This window comes from Grammomys surdaster, unplaced genomic scaffold, assembly GCF_004785775.1.
Source record: "Grammomys surdaster isolate TR1022 unplaced genomic scaffold, NIH_TR_1.0 148, whole genome shotgun sequence".
Lineage (NCBI taxonomy): Eukaryota > Metazoa > Chordata > Mammalia > Rodentia > Muridae > Grammomys > Grammomys surdaster.
Window position 1 is genome coordinate 3596545 of NW_021604606.1, and position 27575 is coordinate 3624119.

At 35.3% G+C, this 27575-nt stretch overlaps 1 protein-coding gene across 1 annotated transcript in view; it reads right to left on the reverse strand.

Moving 5' to 3' along the window:
- Positions 1-27575, reverse strand: part of Il1rapl1 (interleukin 1 receptor accessory protein like 1) — a 1073997-nt gene that overhangs the window by 650428 nt on the left and 395994 nt on the right. Inside the window, exon 2 of the mRNA XM_028765051.1 lies at positions 6939-7218. Coding sequence (XP_028620884.1) covers positions 6939-7218 — 280 coding nt within the window. The remainder of the gene's footprint in view (positions 1-6938; positions 7219-27575) is intronic.

Below are 27575 nucleotides of genomic sequence, written 5' to 3' on the forward strand. Positions count from 1 at the left end.
GAGAGAGAGAGAGAGAGAGAGAGAAGGAGAGAGAGAGAGAGAGAGAGAGAGAGAGAGAGAGAGAGAGAGAGAGAGAGAGAACATGGTTATGGAAGAATAAGGGAACTCTTTGCACTGGTAGTGTTATTCTATACATTAACCAACTTCATGGCCTCATCCTCATTATAATATTGGATCCCAGTTTTGAAAAATATCTCCATTGAACAAGCCCTTGAAAAGTCTCCATCATTTCACTATACATTATTTCTTCTCATGAAACATGATTTTTATAATGAATTCTGGAATTACATGTTGAATAAAAAGGATGCCTTGACAATATGCCACCATTTGGGGCATTGGGCAGCCCTATAAAGGAAACTGCTAATTGAACACAACTCTTTGAAATGAAAAATTACAATAGCATTACCTGAGGACCCAGCTATACCACTCCTGGGCATATACCCAGAAGATGCTCTAACATATAACAAGGACATATGATCGACTATGTTCATAGCAGCTTTATTTATAATAGCCAGAAGCTGGAAAGAACCTAGATGTCCTTCAACAGAGGAATGGATAAAAAAAAACGTGGTACATTTACACAATGGAATATTACTCAGCTATTAAAAACAATGAATTTGAGAAATTCTTAGGTAAATGGATGGAACTAGAAAATATCATCCAGAGTGAGGTAAGCCAATCACAAAAGAACACACATGGTATTCACTCACTGATTATTGGATATTAGCCCAGAACCTTGAAATGCCCAAGATGCAACTCACAGGCCACATGAAGTCCATAAAGAAGGAAGACCAAGTGGGGGTGATTCAGTCCTTCTTAGAAGGAGCAACTAAATACTCAAGGGAGCAAATATGGAGACAAAGTGAGGGACAGAAACTGAAGGGGGGGCATCTGCAGACCATTCCTGGGTATCCATTCCATGTGCAGTCACCAAATGTAGACACTGATGTGGATGTCAGGAAGTACATGCTGACAGGAGCTTGACATAGCTGTCTCCTTAGAGGTCTGCAAGAGTCTGACATTCAGAGACAGATGCTCACAGCTAACCATTGAACTGATCATGGGGTTCCCAATGGAGGAGTTAGAGTGAAGACTGAAGGAACTGAAAGAGTTTGTGACCCCATGAGGAGAGCAACAATACCAACCAACCAGAGCCCTCAGGGTCTAAACCACCAGCCTGGCAACACTTAGGGAGGGACCCATGGCTCCAGCTATATATGCAAAGGAGGATGGTCCTGTCAGGTATATGTTGGAGAGAAAATCCTTGGTCCCATGATGGCTGGAAGCTGTGTGAGGGAATTTGAGGGTCAGGAGGTGGGGGTAGGTGGGGGTACATCCTCATAGAAGCAGGAGGAGAACGGATGGGATAGGGGGTTCCTGGGCAGGAGGGGGGGGGGAAATGGGATAAAGGGAGAATATCTGAAATGTAAATAAAATATCCAATAAAAATAATAATAATAATAAAAAGAAAAAAGGATGCATTGATAATATGTCACCATTTGTGGCATTGGGCAGCTCTATAAAGGAAGCTGCTAATTGAACACAACTCTTTGAAATGAAGAATTATAATGAGAATGTCAGGAATGCATGGAAGTTTGTATTCTCTTATAAAAATAATTATTTCTTTTTATGTAAAGCAATACAATAAAAATTAAGGGAGGACTGAATAAAAAATACTTTCTATGGTTCAAGAAATCATGCAGTCTTGTTCTTTAAGCAGTACCTACTAAATCAAAAAGGAAGAGGATTTTTCTCATTATACTAATAGTAATCATATGCACTCTGTGACACACAAAACTTCATATGAATTAGCTGTACATAAAGGCTTGCTAAACTATTTCATTGGTAATTTAATACTACGGACATATGAGAAAAACTTCAACCTTTTGTTAGGATTCAATGGTTTGAAACTTCTAAAATTCTTTGTTAGTGGATTATTCAGAAACTAATGGTGACAGTTTGTGGCCTGCCTGGTAGCTAACAATGTGCCAAAATATCAGAGACTCAACTAACAGCCCATAGGCTCATACGTGTCAGCAGCAAGCCATGTTGTTTTAAATACTTTTTATAAAGATTTTGAGTACCTTTCTCCAAATTAGAAAAGGAAGCTAAACCACCATAAGCTACAAATCAATGGCATGCTTGAATTTCAGTCGGATAAGTTACTGATTCTTCATTTTGTCACTTTCTCTGGAATGCTTCTTGACATGCATTAAACTTTAAGCTTTTGCCTTTCAGTTTCACCTTCCATTAAAATGTAGACATAGGAACAGATGGCAAATGTCATCATTTTGGAAAATTGTCAACTTTTTATTCATCCTTGCAACTCCAAATTCAGGGATCACTTTAATGCAATTTCTCAGAGGACTGGATCAGAGGTTATATTTAAACATCCAAAAGAATTGCAGGTCAGTGCTTTTGAAATTCAAATTACAAATGTGACACACTATTTTAACACAACAACAAATAATGAAAATGACTGTTTTAATACAGATGTTCAGCATGACTAACATTCAGATGAATGAAGGCCCCACATTTATGGGTCTTATATAATCACCTGATTTTTTTTACATGACACATACGAAATATGAAATTAAGTGATGGTCCAGTATGAGCAGGTGGTTTAAACAAAGTATTTCTTACCTATACTAGTATGGCAATTATTCATCAATACCCAGAGAAAACCTTTAATTCTGGTAGCAATGATGTCTGAATGTAAACAGTTCACTACAACCTAAGAAAACAAGCACTGCCCAAGATGTATTGGTTCTTTTGAAAAGTGTGAAATTTTTCTGACATTACTTTCTGAATTAAAACATTCATTCATCTATTCGTTTATAGTAAGTCCAACTTCTAATTAATTCTAATGTAATTGTGCTTTGAAAAGTTTTATTTTATATTTAACTCATACATGTTTTTGAGACATTTTAACACCCTATAATGACTGTGACCATGGTCCAAAATAAGCCACAGTATAGTGCAGAGGGGATTTGTAGGACACAGCAATGATTAGTGCTAATAAAAATGTCAGAAGTAGAAGAATTTTTATTAGAAAAAGTATTAGGTAATTTTCAGACTTTTTCAAATTTCAAAGTAGACTCCTTTAGAGTTTTCATTGAGTAGCAAAGAACTGAAATTCAGAAAAGTAAGACAAAGAGATTCAAAAATGCCATCCTTCCTTACAAACAGCTTTGTATCTTTCAAGTAGGCTGTGACTCATAATCCATGAAGGGATAAACATAATATTTAAACTGAGATTTTTAACTGTTATTTTTTTAGTTACCTATTTATTTATTTACATTTCAAATGTTGTCCCTCTTCCTGGTATCCTGCCATTTGTCTCTAAGATGGTGCTCCCACCACCCATCCACCCACTCTTGCCTCACCCCTCGAGCATCCCTCTTAGCTAGAGCATCAAGCTTCCACAAGACCAAGAGCCGCCCCTGCTACTGATGCCAGATAAGGCAGTTCTCTGTTACATATGTAGCCAGAGCTATAGACAGACTCATGCATACTTCTTTGAATGGTAGTTTAGTCCCTGGGAGCTCTGAGGGGTTCCTGTAGTTGATATTGTTCTTCTTATAGAATTGCCATTCTTTCAGTTCCTTCAGTTCTTTCTCTAAATCTTCCATTGGTGTTCTCAGTCTCAGTCTGATGATGGCTGCGAGCATCAGGTGCTGACAGAGCCTCTCAGAGGATGGCTATACCAGGCTCCTGTCTGCAATCACTTATTGGCATCAGCAATAGTGTCTGGGTTTTGTGTCTTCAGAAAGGATGGATCCCAAGGTGGAACAGACTCTAGATGGCCTTTCCTTCAGTCTCTGCTCCAATTTTTTCTCCCTGAGTGTCTTTTAGACAGGAACAATTTTGAGTTAAATATTTAAAGATGGGTGAATGGCCCCATCCTTTAACTGGGGGCCATGTCTATCTATTGGAGGTGGTCTCTTCAGGTTCTTTCTCCCCAGTGTTCAGTATTTTGAATAATGTTATCTCATCTAGAACCCTCCCTCCCTCCCTCCCTCCCTCTCCCTCCTGTGTTCCTCCTTCAAATTTAGATCTAAGCATCTATTATTTGGCCTTCCTTCTTGTTAGCTTCATATAGTCTGTAAATTGTGTTGTGGGTATTCTGAAGTTTTGGGCTAATATAAACTTATCAGTGAGTATATATCATGCACATCCTTCTGGGACCCGGGTTACCTCACTCAAGGTATTTTCTAGTTCCATCCTTTTGCCTGGAAAATTTGTGAAGTCATTGTTTTTAATAGCTGAGTAATATTCCATTGTGAAATTTACCACGTTTTCTGCATCCATTCTTCTGTTGTACATTTGGGTTTTTTCCATGTCCTGGCTATCATAAATAAGGCTGCTATGAACATAATTAAACACATGTCCATGTTATATAGTGGAGTATCTTTTGGGTATATGCCCAGTGGTGATATAGCTGGGCCATAAGGTAGAACTATTTTCAATATTCTGAGCAATCACCAGAATAATTCTCAAAGTGACTGTACTTCCTTGTACTCATTTGCATCAGCAATAGAAGAGAGTTCTTTCTCCACATCCTTGCTAGCATCTGATGTTGCCAGATTTTTTACCTCGTAGCTATTCTGATTGGTGAAAGGTGGAATCTTAAGGTCATTTAGATTTCTATTTCCCTGATGACTAAGGATGTTGAACATTTCTTTAAGTGCTTCTCAGCCATTCAAGATTCCTCAGTTGACAATTCTTTGTTTTAGCTGTGTACCCCATTTTTAAATTAAGTCATTTCGGTTTCTTGGAGTCTACCTTCTTCAGTTCTTTATATATTTGGGCTATAAGCCCTCTGTTGGATGTAAGGTTAGTCAAGATCTTTTCCTAATCTGTTGCCTGCTATTTTTCCTATTGACAGTATTCTTTACTTAACAGAAGCATTTCAGTTTTATGATGTCCCATTTGTCAATTGTTGATCTTAGAGCCTGAGCAAATGGTGCTCTGTTCAGGAAAATTTCACCTGTTCCAATATGTTTGAGTCTATTTGCCATGTACTCTTCTACTAGATTCAGGGTGTCTGGTTTTACTTGGAGGTTCTTTATCCACAGATAAACTAAATAGTAATATAACCCCTAAGTAAATAGAAGCAGTCATTAAAAGTCTCCCAACCAAAAAACCCCAGGGCCAGATGGTTTTAATGCAGAATTCTATCAGACCTACAGAGATCTATACCAATACTTCTCAAACTATTCCACAAAATAGAAACAGAATCAACTCTTCATAGCTTGTTCTATGAAGCCACAGTTACGCTGATACTTATACCACACAAAGACTCAATAAGGAAAGAGAAGTTCAGACCAATTTCGCTTATGAAAATCAATGAAAAAATACTCAATTAAATTCTCACAAACCAATCTAGGAACGCATCAAAATCATCATTCACCATGATCAAGTAGGCTTCATCCCAGGGATGCAGAGATGGTTCAATATATGGAAAGCCATCAGTGTAATCCATTATATAAACAAACTCAAGGGAAAAACACAACAAATGTCATCTCATAAGATGCAGAAAAAGCCTTTGATAAAGTACAAAACCCTTTGAGGATAAAGGTCTTGTAAAGATCAGGACTTCAAGGCACATGCCCAAACATAATAAAAGCAATATACAGCAAACCAACAGCTAACATCAAATTAAATAGAGAGAAACTTGAAACAATCCCACTAAATCTGGGAGAAGACAAGACTGCCTATTCTCTCTGTGTCTATTCAATATATTACTCAAAGTTCTAGCCAGAGCAATTATACAAAAAAAGGAGGTCAAATGGATCCAAATTGAAAAGGAAGAAGTCAAAGAATTACTATTTATGAATGATATGATGGTATATATATAAAACCCCGAACCAACTTCAGCAAAGTGGCTGGATATAAAATTAACTCAAACAAATCAGGTGCCTTCCTCTATTCAAAGGATAAAATGGCTGAGAAATTAGGGAAATGATGCCTTTCACAATAGTCACAAACAATATAAAATACCTTGGTGTGAATCTGACCAAGCAAGTGAAAGATCTGTATGACAAAAATTTCATTTCTCTGAAGAAAGAAATTGAAGATCTCAGAAGATGAAAAGATCTCCCATGCTCATGGATCAGTAAGTTTAACATAGTAAAAATGACAATCTTATCAAAAGCAATCTACAGAGATTTTTAACTGTTAGTGTGATAAATGGATACTGTTTTGAAGCACCATTATTAAGTAAACTGCAAATTTTTCATTCTAGCCTGAAAAAGATGCATAAATGCACAATTAATTCCCTTAGGGATGATAATAAATACTTGTTACTAACTTTGATCTTTACCCAAAAAGACTTGGGTTCTTTTTTTATATTATTGGAAATTATCATTAACAAAACATTCTAGAACAGAACCCTTATATTCCCTAATATTGCATGAATACTTCTTCCTGTGTGTACTCAAGCACCACACACACACACACACATACACACACATACACACACATACACACACACACACACACACACACAGCATTGCCAAATTTATCTTGCAGATGTGCATGAACCAGAGGTGTCTCTGCTCTGTTTGTCTGTGAAGGGCAATAACAAAATGTTACAGCCCATTTAGCAACAAACTATGCATCTTTTCTGTAAGACTTTGCTTACATTTTATTTGCAACATTTTATCTCCTCTATAAATTTTATTTCATACTCTTTAGTAATTTCTGGCAACAGAAGTAGATACCCAGATGGTATCTCTTTACTCCATAAGCTTGAAATAATGTCTCAATATAAATTCCAATCCCAATTTTTATGATTTACATTATAAAATTTAATACATGGTAACACATGCAAATATTGAGACAATACATGTAGCTGAATGTGACATCAGGAAACTTAGTATTAAAAAACACTGTGTAGTTTCATTAAGTCAATAATAATTTAATTAAAAGAGTACCTGATGACACAGGCGTAAAGCCCACTGTCCTGTAGTAATGTTGGTCTGAACCAAATGGAGTCTTCCTCTTTGCTCATTCTACTTCCATCAAACGCGATAGGCTCTTCAAAATCTCCTGGACCAGAGCTCTTATACCACATTAAGCTGAGTCCAGCACTTTGGGCAAGAGAGTAGTTTGTTCTGATATAACCATAAAAGAGCGCACACTTGATTCTAACAGGTTCTCCCACCAAAACTTGGTACTTCTTGATATCAACAGACCAATCAGTGCATCCATCAGCTGCAGTAATAAAGAGAAGAAAGAGAAGAAAATCATTAGAGAAAAGAATTAGCAATACACTTATTCATTCATTTACTTAACTGTTTACAGAGCGTATGTGTTGAGTCAGATTTATTCTACACTCATAGAATATACAGTGATGAGTAACACAGAGATTTGTCCTCAAAAGTAGTTTACTCTGCTGCAAACATTGTATTTGTTTAGTTTTATTTTGTATCACTACGCTCATTATTTATTTACTGTTACTCAGTTTTAAATATACTATTTAGCTTGCTCTGTAAAAACAAATCCTGGTCTTGAAAATACTTTTCTCAGTTGTTTGGGATCCTCATAAAGGCTGAGCTGCACATCTTCTACATATGTGGGGAGCAGGAAGGGAGGAGTAGTCTAGGTCTCAAATGTGTATGCTTTTTGGTTGGTGGTTAAGTCTCTTAGAGCCCCAAAGGTCCAGGTTAGTTGACTCTACTAGTCTTCCTGTGGAGTTCTTATCCCAATTGGGGCCTTCAGACTTTCCTCCCAAATCAGAGTTTCCTAGGTAAATGGATGGAACTAGAAATCATCATCCTGAGTGAAGTAAGCCAATCACAAAAGAACACACATGGTATTCACTCACTGATTATCGGATATTAGCCCAGAACCTAGAAATGCCCAAGATTCAACTCACAGGCCACATGAAGCTCATAAAGAAGGAAGACCAAGTGGGGGTGATTCAGTTCTTCTTAGAAGGATCAGCAAAATACTCAAGGGAGCAAATATGGAGACAAAGTGAGGGACAGAAACTGAAGGAGGGACCATTTGAAGACCTTTCCACCTGAGTATCCATCCCATGTGTAGTCATCAAAGGTAGATGCTGATATGGAAGTCAGGAAGTGCATGCTGATAAGGGCCTGATATGGATGTCTCCTCAGAGGCCTTCAAGAGTCTGACATATTCAGAGGCAGATGCTCACAACTAGCCATTGGACTGATCATGGGGTTCTCAATGGAGGAGTTAGAGTGAGGACTGAAGGAGCTGAAAGGGTTTGTGGCACCATGAGGAGAGCAACAATACCAACCAACCACAGCTCCCAGGGTCTAAACCACCAGCCTGGGAGCACTTAGGGAGGGATCCAGGGCTTCAGCTGAATACTGAAGAGTGGAGGGCCCTGCTGGGCATAGGTGGAAGATGAGATCCTTGACCTCATGAAGCCTGGACGCCCCAGGGGGTGGGAATTTTGAGGGTGGGAAAGTGGGAGTGGGGGGGTAGGTAGGGGTTACATCCACAGAGAAGAAGGAGGAGGGGTAAGGGGATAGGGGGTTCCTGGGTGGGTGGGGGATGGGGTAAGGGAACAACATATGAAATGTAAAGAAAATATCAAATAAAAAATTATAAAAAAAAAAGAGTTTCCAAGCTCCATGCCAATGTTTAGCTGTCGGTGTCTCTATCTGTCTAAGTCAGCTGCTGGGTGTAGCCTCTCAGAGGGCAGCCATGACTGAAAGCATAACAGAGTATCATTCAGTGTAAGGCATTGATGCATGTCCATGGGATAGTTCTCTAGTTGGACCACACTCTCTGTTCCATCCCTCATCATTGTATTTCTTGTACACAGGATAAATTTTGGGTTGAATCTTTTGTGGGTAAGTTGGTGTCCCTATCATTCCACTGAAGTTCCTGCCTGGCTATAGGAAGTGACCTTATCAGGTTCCATATCTCCAATGCTGTGAGTTTCTGGCATACACTCGAGATGCCCCCACCTCCCCACCCCCACCAGTTGCAGATTTCTACTCATTGTCACAGCCATCTGGCCTTTGAGAGGTGTCTGTGAGGAGGAGCAGAGATCTGGATGTAAAGTGAATTAAAAGAAAAGAAAATAAGGAAATTTAATTTTCCAGCAATGATAAAATTCTGAAAATAAAATACATGTGCATTTAAAAATATAGTTTTCTTTTTTCTGATGTATTGAAGCTTTGTCAGTAGAGGGGGCTGGAGGGAAGTTGCTCCTCTCCCATGCTTACATCGCAGATTTTTGCAGCATATAGGGCTTCCCCAGGACTCCTAAAGTCAATGGTACCCAGCAACTTGGTTAAAAAACAAAACTATTCTTCAGGTGAGACGTCTTGTAATGAATATTTCCCCTGGGAATGTTAGAAAGAGTGTTTCTGGCAGCCCCAGGGGACAGTTGTATTGCCATCAAGTTCTGCAAATGCAGAAATTCTGTGACTTCTAACATTCAGTTAAGCATGGCACTGCTTTCTCAATAATGTAAGCATCTCTGCTCTGGTGAGAGAAAAATAATGGGATCTATTACTTGGAATTTCCATTTTATTTGTTTGAACAAGGGCAACTGGTCCACAATTAATTAAGGGTTATTTGCTGTGAACTGAATGTTTGTGTAACCCCTCCCCCTGCATACATGGAAGTAGTAACAACACACTATGCTAGTGTTTGGAGATGGGTATTTGGCATTAGATTAGGTCAGAAGGCTGTGGCTCCTTCTGATAGGATTAGTGCCCTTAGATGTAGAGACATGAAAGCTTGTTCTTTCTTCCATTGGGACTCACAAAGAGTTCATTCTGTAAGTACACAGAATGAATGTAGCCATTTATAAGTTTTAAAAAGAACCATCACTACAACTGAATTGATTGGTACATTGATATTGGAATTTCCAGGTACTAGCACTGGGAGTAATAAGCTCCATTATATAAACCACTCCATTTATTATTTATTTCTTGATATTAGTGTATCTCTTTAGTATTACAATACTCTTTTACATTTGATAATTCTCTATAATTTGATAATTTATGATAGAAATTTTGTTTGAATTTCAATGCCATTTCTTTCACTGATTAGACCTATATAGTTAACATCATAAATGAATATGTTATAGTTAAGCATTATGGGAGGAAATAAAATTGAGTTGAGCTCTGATAGCAGTTTCAAAATCAGAGACAGAAGTAAGCAGTTACTGCTTTGACTTCTGAGAACACTGAGGAAATTATAAAGTGGTGGCAAATAAAGATTCCAAGGGGTAAGATTTTGTTGGATATAAGTACCATCTCCCAAATAAAATCTTAAGACCATTGTTTTTTCAGACCAACCATCATTGAGCAGCAATAATGACCTGGGACTTGCCATATGTCTAAGCTGCTACCTACTTGCCTCAGGGGTCTAATTTTAGCATATCAGGCGTAGTCTGATATATATATATATATATATATATATATATATATATATATATAATCTTTTATTATATTATTATCCCCTTACCTGACATACATACAAAACAACAGATTTTAACATGGCTGACACAACAATCAATACTATCTGTATACTTGAGATATCAGTAATTTCCAAGGAAAAACATATGATGAATAAAAACATGATCATGTTAAGGCTTCTCAAAATATTTGAATAATTATTTAAATAAATGACAGAATTGTTTTCTCTTTCAATATTTTTGGTAGTTTGAATTATTTTCAGAAATTCTCTTTTTTTCTTTCTATGTACCCATTTTTTCATTAATTAGTAGAAACTAAATTAGGGGGATGATGACATTCCATTCTAGCATATAGCAACATCTGCTTAAGAGATGATCACATATAATTTTACTGGTACTGACCAAAATGACTACTGATATATCCAGTTCCTTTGGGTTTTCTTTATTTTAGGAAATATGTTCTATTTGGAAAAAAATCAGTAAAAATATTTCTAGATATTTTTGGTTATGTAAGTTAGCAGGTAAACCTTCAAATTTTCATCTTCTGATCAAAAAATATATTATCAAGTAATTGTGGAGAACAATAATATGAGATCTGTTTTTCTTTCTTCCAGAATAAAATCTCCTTGATTAAGAAGTTCAACCTTCAGTGAAAAGATTCCGTAAGAATAGCCTCCTTCCATGTGCCTCTGCAGTACATATTCCTTTAATACAATTGGGAGTTTATGAAGCTAGAAAACTATTTTGGCAAATAAAAGAAGAAAGCAATATCCTTATTTCTTTCTTATGCCACTCTAAAATTTGAGGGAACTTAGATGAAGGCAGTGATAGAATTGGGACTCAGAACTAATTGCTTTCCAGAGAGTTCATACTGAAGTATCATTTCATGAACAAAAGCTATATACACTGGAAAATGTCAATATATTCAAATGAGATTAGAAAAAGTATTTTAATTAAGTCACTATTCCTACATATGTAAGAGCTCAAAATATTTCCATGGTAACAAGCTTAAAGGTTGAATTCTAAAAAATAATCTAATCATAGAACTCACACATATTGCATCCTAATATGAATATGTGTCAGGTGTGGTGGCACATGTCTGTACTTCACAGACACAAGAGACTAGAGAATCAGGTGATCAAGACCAGCATGAGGTGTATGGGGAATTTAAGGTCAGTCTGTATTGCCTAGCCTGACCCTATATACAAAAAAGGGAAAAGGAAAGAAGAAAGGAAAAATAAAACTTTAAAAAGTAGTGTACCTCAGGGGTAGGGTAGGGGTGTTTGATAGACATGTATATGATCCTGGGTTTAAACTAAACTAAATGTCAGTGTTGAAAAAAAAAGACATCAATGATTTTCTCACAAATGTTCAAGCCTTCTCTTTAACATTTGTGAATGTTGAATACTCACTACTCAGTGGTTGCCTCTTTGAAATTTATACTTAATTGAGAAAAGCCACCTTTCAGGAAAATTAGTACCCTTTTGAGTATAGCCTACTGTCAAAAGACAATATCCCAAGAGGATAATTGTGTAGTGAAGAGCTTAAGATATTGCCAACCCTAGAATTAATAGGATTCCTGCTTCTTACTCAGCTCCCAGATTCCTTGTCCCCATTCTCCCTCATCCATGTATAGTTTTTTCGAAAAGGTAATTTCCAAAATCAATCATATATATGACAAGTCTTGTCTTGAGTTAAGGTCTATGAAGATGGCCTAACACAGTATAAATTCATGTATTGAGAATCAGGTTCATTTGAGGTCACTGTCCTGATGAAGATATTTGTATATATATAACTTAGTAGTAGCCTAATATAGGAATGCAGTAATAAGAAATTCACATGGATGGTTCTGGTTATATTGCATGGAAAGTAGATATTGGAGATGTATGTGGAATTTTAGCAAGTTGATCACACAAAGAACAGACAAATGCAGATATAGGCATGAAGAGAAAAGTAAAGCCACACAAGTAAGATATTGTATAGTTTTACAAGTACTGTTAATGGATTAGTGTTGTATCTCAAATTTAAGTCAATAAAAGGATATAAAGGAAAGAAGTAAACAAAGGAAGATTCTGGAGTGTAAGTGATGTCAAAATGGTGTTTAGATTTCTTGTAAGAGCAATGTATCTTGAAGTATTTCAATCAGAGACTTGTTTTTATAATTTAATAGTTTTCCCTCTAATATATTGTGTAGAATTTGGGGTCAGAATATACATTAGAAAAGGACATAACCATGGAACTCATATGCTAAAGGTCTGAATTCAGACAAACATAGCATAAAATTAATATTTCTCAAAGATTCCAGAAGTACACATGAGCCGGAGCAGGAAACTGGGTAAACATAAACAACAAGAGAGCACGCGAGAGGAATAAGTCATTTTTACTTTGTAACATGGTTTTTGCTGTTGTTACAGACTTTTACAATTTTCACAGTCAAACAGAATGTCAACAGTTCCACTTTTATCAAGTGGCAATGTCTTTGAAATGCGTTTAATAATGTCCTCATTAAAAGGTTTTAGGCTATGAAAATACAGAGAACTTTAAAAATCTCAGCAGATAAAGTGTCTGCTTGTATTTTCCGCTTCTCTAAATGGCAGTAGCCAGAAATGAATGGCTGGCATAGTGGCGTCCATTGATTTTACCCTATGAATGTAAAGAAACCCAAAGCTAAAGACATGCTTATCAGTAATGAATGTAGGCCATGTGCATTATCTATTACAGGCACTGAGCAAAAGACTGAGGCTAGATTTTGAATAGGCACTGCCAGATTCACTTTCAAAATATAAACTTCATAATTGAAAGCTGGCGTAATTATAATCTGTTTCATTTTAAGGGAAAAGCAGAAATGACCTCAAACTATCTGTACTGAGAATAATAAACCTCAACAAAAGCTAGTTTTGGCATTCGAGTTCCATTGGCAAAGTGCATAGTCCCTAACTTTACTTTCTGGATCAAATTTATCAGGGGGGAGTAAAGCTTCCAGATTCTTGCTTTTAAAAATATATACAGTGTTGCAAATTTGGAAGAGTGTGTTAAAATATTTTGGAGGGATCTGTGTGGGTGTTAAGAATTGATGTTTCTCAGGAGGCTCTGTCAATTATCAGGAACCCAGTTTCTAGAAATTCGTTGTCTGATAAGGCTTGAAAATTATCATCTATCAGCCTCTCAAAGTAGGTCATCTCAAATGGGTGCAGAACTTGCGTTGCTGTAATAACATTCCTTCTGATATAGCAATGCCTGCTGATGAGGAAAAAGCTGGCTCCAAAGAAAAAAAACCTGAGTACCATAGTTTAGCCTTTATCATACTTAAGTGTCTAAATCTAACAGGTATGCCTAATGGAACCACAACAGTACTGTTTGCATGTTGTATACATTGTACAAATAATGTACAACTGTCACTTAGAATGGCAACATGGAGATTAAGTAAATCATATTTCCAATTAGTCTTTAGGGATTCTAGTTTCTCACAGTCTTGGGCCAATTTTTTTGATATCACTACAAATATGAAAATGTTCTTGAGACTTAGATATCCAGAGAAACTAGAAATAGTCTTTTAAAAGTAGACATAACTCAATGAGAATGTCATACATTATATTTTTATCTAATTGAGCTGCCTCCCAATACCCTAAATTTATTGCCCATTCTATACAGCACAGTGTTGTGTTTTCCAAATTAAAAAAAATCCATTGAGTCTTGTAAGTGTTATCTATATATTCTCATATATTTGGACATTAAATGGAGAAATGGAGAATATTAGACCTGTTAAGAGCCACTCTCTTTAAAAATGTTAATTCTCCCTCTTTTGGTAGCTATCAATTATCAATAGCTCCTCAGGAGTGGGATTTTGTGGCTACCTCTATAATTCATGCTGTGATTTTTGTCTCTTTTTAACATGCCTTAGGCAACAATATCTAAACTAAGGACAAATCAATGGATTTTGGAGTAGCAATCTGGTGTTGCTCTTCTCTGTACTGCTCTCTCTGACTCTCTGTCTTGGTCACTTTCTCTCATTCTCTCTCTCTCTAATGTGTGTGTGTGTGTGTGTGTGTGTGTTCCTGCTGGGCATTAAACTCTTCCACTGAGATATATATCCTTACCTCTTAAATATCTTTCTGATAACCAGATGTATTTGTGTATCTTTATATTTGTAGTTTTGCAAAATGTAAACAGCTTATCCAGAGTAAAACAAGTCCAGATTAGCAGTTATATTTCTAAAAGTAAAGGTAGGAAAAATAAGCACTTGTGATAAAAAGGAATATCAGTAATGTTGATTCTTCGTTCTCTAGTAATCTCTCATTGTATTCCTCTATGATTACAGAAATTTGTGCTTCCAAGTAGCAAGACTCACCCACCCTATAACTTTAAACACATGTGCATGCATACACACTCAAACACCACTTATTTTACTTTAACTTGCCTTTTGATAATTACCCTGTAAATGCCCCTTAGTACCTCTTGTAAATAATAGTACCAATTGAAATAATTGTCCTTTCTAATCAGGCATCTTCTCCTGAGGAATTGGAAGGAAGTATAGAGCTGTACATGTAGTGCTTTTATTTCTACTTGCTCCAGCTAAGCAGATACTAGACTTAGATTTTTTTCATGTGTTAACCTCCTTTGGGCGTTGGATTCTATCTCATAAGTATCTTCTATAAAAAATCAGAAGGAAAATAATTATGAATACCTGTCAGACTTAAATGAGTTAATGGAAACTCTATGTTTAACTTGTCTGTCCATTATGTTATGTCATTTACTGCCCTGTTCTCACTGTAGTCCAGGGAATGTTATAAATGCTGGTGGTATTGTCATGAAAATAATAAACTTCTAATTATTAGAGATACCAGATAATAATCATAGTAACATATTATGTCAAGAAGTAAAAATCAGTCTCATCCTTAGCTCTGCAGCAGAACACCTGTAGCAGCCTTCCCTGTCCCAATCTTCCCATCCCCTGTGGATTCCACAGATCCTCCCTTTAACCTCCCTTCCCCCATTCATTGTCTTGTCCCAGCCACCAACTCCAGTAGGCACGCTTTGCTAACCCAAGAGCTTCTTCTGCCAGGATAAGTAGGCAGACACACCTCTCTTTCTTCTTTTCCAGTTCCACACCTCCAGTCCCATCCCCAGCTCTCTTCTGCTTGGACCCACGTCAAACAGAAGATCACAAAGATCTTCTCCTCTAGAGATGTATAGACCAATTTTCGTTTTGAACACAGAAGAAAAAAATACTCAATAAAATATTGTGATCTGAATCCAGGAACACAAGAACAACAACAACAAAAGCATTCACTATGATCACATAGGCTTCATTGCAGATATGCAAGGATAAAAATTCAGTATATGAAAATCAGTAAATGTAATCCATTATCTAAACAAACTGAAAGAAAAAACACAAGATATCATCTTTAGATGGAGAAACAACCTTTGACAAATTTCAACTCCCTTTTATGATGAAAGTCCTAGAGAGTTTAGTGATACAAGGGACATACTTAAACATAATAAAGGCACTATGAAACAAGTTTATAACTAAGATCAAATTAAATGGAGAGAAAGTAAAAGCAACTCAATTAAAATCAGGTACAAAACAATTTGTCCACTCCATATATACCTTATTGCTAAAACAAAACAACTAAAGGAAATCTGGGGATACAAATTGGAAGGATGAAGTCAAAGTATCTTTATTCAAAGATGATGTTATAGTATTTATAAGTGATAAAATTCTATCAGGGAACTCCAACAGCTGATAAACATTTTCAGCAAACTACCTGGATGTAAGATCAACTCCCCCACATCAAAATTCCTCCTATATTTAAATGACGAACAGATGAGAAAGAAATCATGGAAAAAATACCTTCTCAATAGCCTCAAATAACATAAAATAACTTGGAGAAACTCTAACCAAGCAACTTAAAGACTTGTGTGATAAAGGCTTTAAGACATTGAAGAATAAAATTGCAGAAATTATCAGAAGATGGAAAGATCTCCCATGTTCATGAATCCTTAGATTAACATAGGGAAAACGACCATTCTACCAAAACCAATCTACAGATTCAGTGTAATCCCATCAAAATTTCACCCCAATTCTTCAGAGGTCTTGAAAAAAAAATTCTCAACTTTATATGAAAAACAAAACAAAACAAAACAACAACAACAAAAACAGGATAGTAAAATCAATTCTGAACAATAAAAGGACTTCTGAAGATCTCTCCATTCCCAATTTCAAGTTGTACTTCAGAGCTGTTATCTTGGAATTAATAAGGAAATTACTCTGCCTTTGGGTTATGCCCCTCCCTTGAGCCAGGAGGAAGTGAGGGAAAACAGCCATCAGATCTACAAAATAAAGACTCAGGATAAGTGCTTCTCAGATAATTGGTTAGAAGAACAGCAAGAGACTGATGTTGGTCTGTGTGCTAAGATTCAGTTGCACTCTCTAGATTCAACAGCCTGACTAGGAGCTCTTCAATCACCCTACATCAACCTCAACATTTATTAAAGCTTACCAAACACCTTTCCTTCTGAAATGCTTTCACTTTGTCTTTTGAAATAAGGTATTTGGTTTTAACCTTCTTAATAGATAATCTGGAGGAATTTCTCATTCTGTGTAAGAAGATTATTATTCTCTCCTTGTTCCTAATTCAACTGGAGACATTTTTGAAACTCCTTTTTTTTTTCCTATTCTCAGTATCTAAAATGAAACAAAGAAATGTCTAAAACAGAGACTAAAATAAAATTGATGATTCTTATTTTTTTAATTCTTTCAGTTTATCTGAGCTAAAAACAAAAAACAAACAACCAAACAAAAAAACAAAAATCTCATAATTTGGGCCAACACAAGCAGCTGCAGACAGTATGGCAAAAATTGGACTGTTGTTAATGTTTCATCTTTAAAAGTAAAACAGGCCCTTGAGAAAAGAATAGAAGTGCTTGCCAGGAAAGAAAAAGACTGGAATTTGGAATCTTTTTTTTTCTTTTTTTTTTTAATTGGATGATTTATTTACATTTCCTATGTTGTCCCCTTACCCCATCCCCCACCACCCCCTCGGAACCCCCAATCCCCTCGCCCCTCCTCCAAGTTGAATCTTGGGCATTTCAAGGTTCTGGGCTAATATCCAATAATCAGTGAGTGAATACCATGTGTGTTCTTTTTACCACCAGTGTGAATGCTGAGTGAGTGTGGCATTTCTAGCATTTAGAAAGAGGAGACAAGGGATTAACAGAGAGTTCCAGGATCTACAGGCTGCCAATGTCTGCCTTGGGCTTCTACATTCTCCAGCATATACATGAGTAAGTGAACACCACCACAAATGTGTGTATACCCTCACACTTGCAAAGATGCTTGTACACATGAACATTGCAGATATGGACAGATGCCAAAAAATTAATAAAACAATACAATTCTTTCAATGATACAGTTATCAAATTATTCTGAGTCTAAATTAATAAATTTACTTGCTTTGAGTGGTAATGCACATGTCACAACATGCATGTGGAAGTTAGAGGACAAACTTTCAACTTTTAGAAGTTGGTCCTCCTTTTCCTCCACCAGAGTGAAAGGGTTGAATTCATATTATCAAGCTTGGCAAAAAGTGCTTTAACCTAGTGAGCCATCTTATTACACTATTCTTTTTAATTCATTCAATTATTTCTTTTAGATTATTAATTGAACCTATACCTATAGAGCTTAGTGAATAATTATCTTAATTTATGTCTCAAAAATTAGAAATTTACCCTTTTGGTCATCCTTGTATCTGAAGTTTATTTAAGTCTAATTAAATAATTAGAGCTATCTATCTATCTATCTATCTATCATCTATCTATCCATCTATCTATCTATCTATCTATCTATCTATCTATCTATCAATACATTTGTTCTACTATTGATGGAGCATACAAGGTGATAAACAAGTGTGTTTTAAATAAATGAGTGGTTACTTAAGTAAATATTCATTTGCATTGACAGACATTCAATATCTTATATGTTAGCACATTCAAAATGTCTTTTTTAAAAAGACATTTTGTTTGCAAATTTGGAATAAGTAACAACATTAATCCTTTATTCATAACACTACAAGCAGCATACCTTTTAGAATCAGAGAAATTTGACTGTACAAGTCAGAATATACTTCAGATCTCAATAAATCCTTGAAATCTACCAAAGAGTACATTGTTTTATATTCTTTAGGAAAACCATTTATTCATGTATATCTCTACAAGCTCTCCGTTTGGATAACAAAATAGGTATAAATGTACATTATGAAAGTATTGAAAAAAAAGAAAAAAGAAAGAAAGTATTGTTAGTGTTTGGTATTTTGCACCGCTGGGATACTTGCTAGACACTGGGTTCAATAACAACATGATGAGCAACAGGCAAAACAAACAATGATCAAATTTAATTCTTTCCCTAATTTAGAGGTTCCTCATAGGAAAAGGCCTGTTGGATGGCAGGATATTGGCCCTGTAAATTGGTCTTTTATAGAGAATAGCAGGGCTCAAGGCACAGATTTACTTTGATTTTATTTTTGATTTAGAGCATTCAGCAGAGCTGAATTTTATTTTTAAAGATTGCAAGTTATAAAAGATCTTTAAATTTTATAAAATTCCCAAGCAGACTACTGTTTTCAGCAATGAACATATAAAACAATCATGTATTACAGTTAAAATCATATTTGGCATAACTCCACATGTGATAACTAGTTTTTACTACCTGCAGCCTGCTTCTCTCTACCAACAATTACTAGTACTGCTTTTTGGGGGAAATCGTTTTTTTCTAGGGACAGTCATGGGCATATCTATATTCAATAAAAACACTAATGGAGACATTTCAGTAGTAGAACCAGCAATTTCAGAGAAATAGAATAAAAGGTTTATTCTGTCTTCTCACTCAATAACTGCCTCCCATTTTCCTTTACTTTTTTCTTTTTTTCTTTTTTTGCAGTGACTTAACAGAGAATGAAATCTGGCTGGGATGATAAAAAGATGATTTAAGAAAGAGATGAAATTTAAGCTGTACCTGAAATCCCATTGTAATACTCAATAAGAGGAAATTTTGACTTCATGTAACAGTCCAGGTATGTAGGCAAATAAAGGCCAAAGTTCAGAAATAGGACTTGATAATTTGCATTACTAAAATGTCTCTAGGTGGTACTTGAGTTTCATGAGTGACATTTATGTACCACTGCCCTATAGCCCTATAGAATGTCTGCAAAGAGAGTTGTAATATCTGCTCTGCAGTTCAGAAGAATCACTACAGGTGTAATATCAAAGATAAGTTGGGACTGGAAAATTTGAAGTCAAATATCTTTTAATTTTCTCTCTCTCTCTCTCTCTCTCTCTCTCTCTCTCTCTCTCTCTCTCTCTCTCTTAGTAAGAAAGTTTAGACAACACTATAGAAGGGAAAAGTAGAGTCATAAAACCTAGGATGTTGAAATGGATGCAATTACGAAGGAGGAAGAATAAGTATTCAAAACAGGATTTCAGAGAAGATTATGATAACAGTAAAGAAAAGAAAGAACATAGGCTACTATTAGAGAGCAGATGATGAATGTGGCTAGTGTAAAAGTCTCATTAGCTTATACCACATTATTTTGTCTTTGTAACAAGTGTAATTTTTTTTTTAAAAAGTAACTTCTTTAGATGTTCACTCTGTGCAAAAAAAAGAGCAGAATACTGTATATTCTGTTCACATCATGAATTCTGCTAAGCACTTAAGACACTGACTAGAGAAAAATTCAAGAGAAATGAGGATTTTTTTGTATTTTAATATGTGCATGTTTTCAGGTTGACAATATCAAGAAGTTATTGAAAAGATTCAACACAATTTGTATGTAGTTTTTCAACTAATTTTTTTTAGAATTCAAAATGATGCATCATTTAACTGACACTACGTTTATTTTTAATTAGTAGAAATAGTACTATGAAAATAAGGTATGACTTAAACATACATATTTAGTACAGTAATTTTAGAAATTCATCAGTATAAAGATATTTACACGTCCTTCCCCTAACATCTCCATTGGGGTCCCAGTGCTAAGTCCAATGATTGAATTCAAGCATCCACATCTGTATCTGCAAGGCTCCGGCAGAGCCTCTCAGAAGACAGCTATATCAGGCAATCACTTCTTGGCATCAGAAATAGTGAGGGTTTGGTAGCTACATATGGGATGACTCCCCAGGTGTCACAATCTCTTGATAGCCTTTCCTTCAGTTTCTGCTCTACTCTTTGTCCCTGTATTTCTTTTTGACAGGATCAATTCTGGGTTAAAAATTGTGAGAAAGGTGGGCAGCATCATTTCTTAACCAGGGGCAGTGCCTAACCTCTGGATATGGTCTCTACAAGTTCTCTTTCCCCTTTGTTGGGTATTTTAGCTAATGTCATCCCCATTGGATCCTGGAAGCCTCTTGCTTTGCTAGCATCTGGAACTTACGGACTGAGCACAGGGACCCCAGTGGAGGAGTTAGGGGAAAGACCAAAGGAGCTGAAGGAGTTTGCATCCCCATAGAAATAACAGCAATAACAACCAAGCAGACCCCCCCCCAGAGCTCCTAGAGACTAAACCACCAACCAAATAATACACATGGAGGGACCCATGGCTCCAGCTGCATATGTAGCAGAGGATGGCCTTATCTGACATCACTGAGAAGGAAGGCCCTTGGTCCTGTTAAGGATTGATGCCCCAGTGTAAGGGAATGCCAGGGTGGGGAGGCAGAGTGGGTGGGTGGGTGGTGGAGCACCCGCATAGAAGCAGGATGTGTGATGGGGAAAGGGGATAACATTTGAAATGTAAATAAATAAAATAACCAATAAAATTTTTTTAGAAAAGATATTTACACATATCTATTACGATGAGAACATACTGATTAATGAGATTTTGTTCAATGTACTATAAAAATATCTGTATACCTCCTCTATGATCTTGCTTTATCATGGATCAAAAATCAAGAGCTTATTTTGTGTATTTCTTCATTTAAAAACCATTTTCTTAGACACCGTTGGACTGGAGATGGAAACCAGGTAAGATCAGAAAAATGCTAAATTTTTGTGCTTTTTCATTTGTTTTACCTGAGATTAACAGAATTATATAGAGTTTATAAATAAAATTATATTTGTTTAAGATATGTGAAGTTTTGGAATGCATATGCAATCTAAACTTTTGAATTCCAGTATAAAAGAGTGATTGCTATGAATGTTAAGATGTACTTTCTGGGATTTGTGGATATTCTTTCAAATATGCTGTAAGCAATCATGGTAAGCCAGAGTCTGTGTAGATAGCAGAAAATCACATGGATTCAGGCTTTGCTGATTTTGATTTATTTTTCCTATCTTTGAGGGTACAGCCTTTGGCTTGTTGGCAAATTTGTACACATTTTAGATGACTATTATGTTTAAAGACAAGTGTTTATTTGTAAATGTATATCGAACATTTGTTCCTATGATTAAAATAAAAAAAATTCTGTTCATCTCTGTGTAACTTAACAATTAAACAATCCTCAAGTGCTGGTTTAAGCAAGACTATCTTTACAATCTGAAGCTGTAAGCAGCTGAGGAGCACTAACTCATGCCTATATTTGTTGTTATTTAAATAAGTTTAAATGTTCAGTAATGATAATCTTGTATATATTTGGTAGACTAATAAATAAAGAGGAGTATACAACATTTCACTGCTAATCTAACTCATTGTGCTTTGTTTGGCTACCCCAAAATAATAATAATAATAATAATAATAATAATAATAATAATATAAAAATAAAAAATGCATTTAAGCAAGTAGGCAAGCTAGCAAACAAGCAAACAAAAATATAGCAATATTTATTGATTTTTCTCAAAGCTTAAGATAATCTTTAGTAGACATATAACAACTTTTAAAAAGTTATATATTATAGAAAAAGTAGGAAGTGTTAAGAGGAACGATCTTGCAATATGCAGTATATGCAATATGTGCCACCTAAGGAAGAGAAAATACATGATTTGATTCTTTGCTTTTTGATGTACAGAATTCTCACTGTATTCAAGACACTGATATATTAGGACTGAAGCATCTGATGAACTTATTGCAAAGCACATTGGACATATTTCTCTTATAGTAAATTTGCAACTGATTTTATTTTCTCACAGTATTTTTATGGTGAAGATAGAAAAATCATCTCAACCTTCTTCTTTTCTAAGACTGGTAGTTTTCATAGATATTTTAAAATATAAACAAATGTATTAGAATGTGTAATTTTTATTGATATCAATATAGGCAAATAGACAGATATTTGATCAGTAGACATATTTATTTCCTTTACCGTTATTTACTTTTTCAGTCCTCAGGATTGAACCTAGGGCCTCATGAATGCTAAGCAGTCATTCATAACTGAGCCACATTCTCTACCCTATTCATTTCTTGAAGGGAAGTTCTTATCTTTGTATTTGATAGCAAGGTCTATCCTGTCCTATAAAATCACACCGTTGGGTACCATACTATTATGAAAAAATATTTACTCTGAGATTTACAAAGTCTCTGTGTTTTTTTTATTTCCATTATTGTGCTGTGAAATAGTCAATTACATATTCTTTTATTCTATAAATTGGAAAATACTGAATAATTCAATAGCTTTGAATCTCAGAACTTCATTCAGGAGAGTAGCTAAAGTCTGTGATCTCTATTTTAATAGGCTGCCAGTTATTGCAGACTCCTAATAGCTCAATACAGAGCCTGGATGAATATCATTCACTCAGTTGTTTTCTTGAATGGCTTTGGGGCATGAAATAAACTATACTATATCACTGTCCTCATAATGAGACCATTCTGCTGGATAAACAAGCTCCCCACAGGCCATACCTGCTGATAGGACCCAGTGAACCAAATATTTAACACTTTACAGAGGCTCCTCCCTGCCATTCTTTAGTATTGCATGCATCATTTTCAAAACAAAATGTGATGCAAAGAAGTAGAAAATTGTGCTACTGACTCCTGGGTCCATTACTATAACCTGGCTTAGGAAAAAAGCCTCAATTCAATTTCTGGGTTCTGTGAGATAATAGAAGTTTGAAACTTCTCAATAAAATCATGGAAATATAAATTCTTGCTCTACCTGACCAATTTACACAGAGCATTCAGTGAAATCAGTCTGACCAAGGAAACCACTGAAGAGCTTGGAGTTAATGCAGTGCTTGTTCATTTGCTGAAAATATTCACTGAAAAAAAATGACTCATGCAGAAAATGAAAATTTTCAATTTCAGTGTTTAAAAGATGACAGCTTTACTTTAAAGAACATTCCACCTTGAGAGTAAGGACTCATGTAGGAGAAAAGCAACATAGCCAAAGAATAGTATTTTAACAGTCCTCATATTTAGAGACATTACAAAGCAATGTTTAGATTATGTGTTGGTATATGTGTGTTCTGTTCTTACCACAATGGCTTTGATGTGTTAATAATCCTAAGTTATCATAGTTTTCTTTCATAAGCTATACAGTAGAATAGTATCAAATACATTGTATTCACTGTGTAAATCACTCTTTTAATAAAATACAAAATTATAAATGTTTTAAAATAAAGATGATCAGAGGATTATGAGGGAGATAACTTGCCCTGGTATGTCATTGAAAGCCTTTGAGGAGGCACACAAGGCACAAGATTAGTCAGTAATTCAATTTTGGAAATTCTACGGTGTGAGAGATGTAGGTTAACATTATGAGTAGGATAATGTCTATTTGAAAACAATCTTGGGAGAGTTGAAGGAAGAGGAAATCTGGAATGTACCTCTGTAATATCTAAAAGCAGGTGAGTCAATATTACTGATAGGGCAATCCCTTATTTATATTTTTGTTTTACTCTGGAGAATTTATACACACACACACACACACACACACACGTTGTCAGGTAGGTGCTCTATTCTAGTACAAGTTAACAACTTGATATCTATATATAGAATTTGATTTCTATACATTGATAACAGATTTAAATTTTCAATAAAAGTATAAAATATGATATTCTTGGTGAAGTTCATCAGTGCTTTAACTTCTGTATTTTTCTTCAGCATTAACTCAAGAACTTTTGTAGTTTAGAACAATCACCTGTGTATATCTGGGACTTAGTTCAATGTTGTACTCCTACAGGCTTTGAATTATTCTGAAAAGATGGAAGGTTTATATGTTTTTCTAGCTGGGCTACCATGTCTGTGCTCAGTGAGAGAGGAAGCACCTAGCCTTGTAGAGACTTGAGTGGGGGTTTACCCAAGAAGGCCCTTTCCTGATCACAGGAGAAGGTGAGGGAATGGGGAAGGATTGTGGGAAGGAGTGACTGGAAGGGGGGAAGTGAGCTGGAAGTAAATTGAATAAGTAAAAATAAATAAATAAATAAATAAATAAATAAATAAATAAATAATAAATGGGACAAAAGAAATCCATGCTCAATTTCAAGCCCTCTACCTTCTATATTCTCATACAAATAAATAGCAAACTATACTGAATGTTTTAGTTAATCATATTCTATTATATTAACCTATTGAATATATTAAAAATTATGCATTTTCTAAAATGTTTTGTCATTTCTGAAACAGTTACATTCTTGATTTTCTTAGTTAAATTTTTAAATATATATTTAATATGTTATTAAATACATATTTAATATATAAATGTAATATAAACAAGTATTATGTGTGTGTGTGTGTGTGTGTGTGCATAAAGGCAGATTCAATTCTTCAAGAGTATTTGAGTGATTACCTTCCTCCCCAGTGACTTTGCACAGTTACTGAGTAGTAGTCCTGTAGCTGACTGAGTTTGATACTGGAAATTCCAACTCTTACTAGTCTTAGAATTTACCATAAAAACACTTTACAATTTGGACATCCTTATTAGAGGGTCATACTTTTAGAACCTCAATTGTTGCAATTTACATCCATTAATCACCTACAATTGTGGAACAGATTGAAGTAATCTAATACAATGTTGTGATTTGAATATGTTTGGCCCAGAGAATGGCAGTATTAGGATAATCTTCTTGGAGTAGATGCGCATTTGGAGTAAGTGTGTCACTGTCAGTGGGCTTTGAGACCCTTCTCCTAACTGCCTGGAAAAGACAGTCTTCTCCTGGTTCTTTTTGAATCAAGATGCAGAATTTTTAGCTCCTTCTCTAGTGCCATTCCTGCCTGGATTCTACCATGCTTCCTGTCTTGATAATAATGAACTAAAGCTCTGAACCTGTAAGGCAGCCACAATTAAATGTTGTCCTTTATAACAGTTGCCTTGGTCATGGCATCTTTTCACATCAATGGAAACCCAAATTAAGACATATATGAAGCATAAACATGAATATGATTTTTAAGTAGGTGGCTTAGTCCTTTAGACATTATTTTCTTTAGCAAAGAAGGAAATACAATGTTTACTTCACAATAACCTGAGAAAGATTAAACATTAGAGTTCAATTTTGACATAATTCTTATTAAACAACTGAAATCAGGTTAAATAGATTTTTTTAAAAAATGTAACTATTAGGAGCAATATAAACTGAATCACATGGAATTTGGTATCTATATCTTTATCTAATCTATCTCTATCTCTATGTATATATGGCAAAGGACTGAAATATGCATATTTAACACTTGAATTAATAAGTGAAATAAAATTCCAATTCTAACACTGAAGCATAACTGATTTGATTGTGATATATTTCACAATTATGTTCTTTGATATAAAGAACAGCTCTTTACACAACCTATTTGTTTACTAGTTATCTCAACTTTCTGAATAATTAAACATCATTTAGCTTGGTGTCACATTAAATATACTTAAACAACTATGGTAAGAGAATTTTATAACAGAGAAAGTTGGTCAAAGGATAAGTTGGTTGTTTGAAAAGAAAATTAAATAGATATCATCCTAATAGATCCAACCATTAAACAGGAATTGACAATGTATTTCAATGTTTATATCAATGTCATATCACTCACACAGTGTACTTATGTTTTAAATTACAAATTTGTATGTTCTGAATATTATATTATCTGTTTTTACTCATTTTATGGGTATGTTATACTTTCTATTCTTGCATTAAAATGGAATAAAACAATTATACCTCAAATCCTTTTTCTTTTTGTCATCTTCTTTCCACATCTGAGGTTTCTTATTTAGAGGTAGAACTTAATAGCTTTCTTCAATTTAGTTTTAACTTAAACAGCAAGCATAGAGCTGACAGGAGCCTGCACCAGGTCCTTTGCATATATGTTATAGTTTTCAGTTTATTATGTTCATGGAATTTTTGACTATTAGAAAGAGTGGATCTCTGACTCTATGCCTGCTCTTGGGATTCTTTTTTCTGTTGAGATGCCATGTGCAAATTCAATATGATAGTTTTGACTTATATTTTACTTTGTTAGGTTGTGTTCTTGTCCCTTAGAAGTCCGTTATTGTCTAAAAAGGTACAGAAAGGGAATGGATACAGATGGGAGGGAACATGGGGATGAACTGGGAAGACTAGAAGGAAGAAAAACTGTAATCAGGATATATTCTATGAGAAATAGAATATTTTAATAAAAATAGAAAAGAGGATACAGAATGGTAAGGAAGAAGGAGAAAGTATGGAGCTTGGAGGAGTGAGAGGGCAGGCATATTATTTATTATATAACACATTATTAAATAGTATACAAATATATTATTCAATCTAAAATGTAGAAGCATCGAAAAATTAGGTAAAATATATTAAAGGCCTAGAGAGTTATTTTGTGTGGTTGTTTATCACCAATAAATCATTCAAACACCAAAGATGCTATCTGCATTGCTATTCATGTATTTAAAGAATCACATCTGGTAGATGTCCTGTCCAGCAGGACATTAAACAGGGGTTCGGGGAGGTCACCTGAAAGAGAGCGGGGGAAGCAGGCAAAGACACAAGGAAGTCACGACCTGTCTATAATCTGATCAGATCGTAATTTTACTTTTGTACAAACAGGTTATATACACAAAAAGGCAGGATGTGGGGAAGGGGATGATGTAGGAGTGTAGGTGTTCAGGGGGAGTACAGTTATCTTCCAGAACAGAGTGTCAGCTGGGTGAAGGTTCAGGAGACAGACCACTATGACTCGCCTATGATTCACTTGTCTTTAAGTTGGTACTATCCACCAAGGTTACCCATCTACAAGGCCTATGAGTACCCAGGCTTGGGAGCCTTCCACCAAAGCTG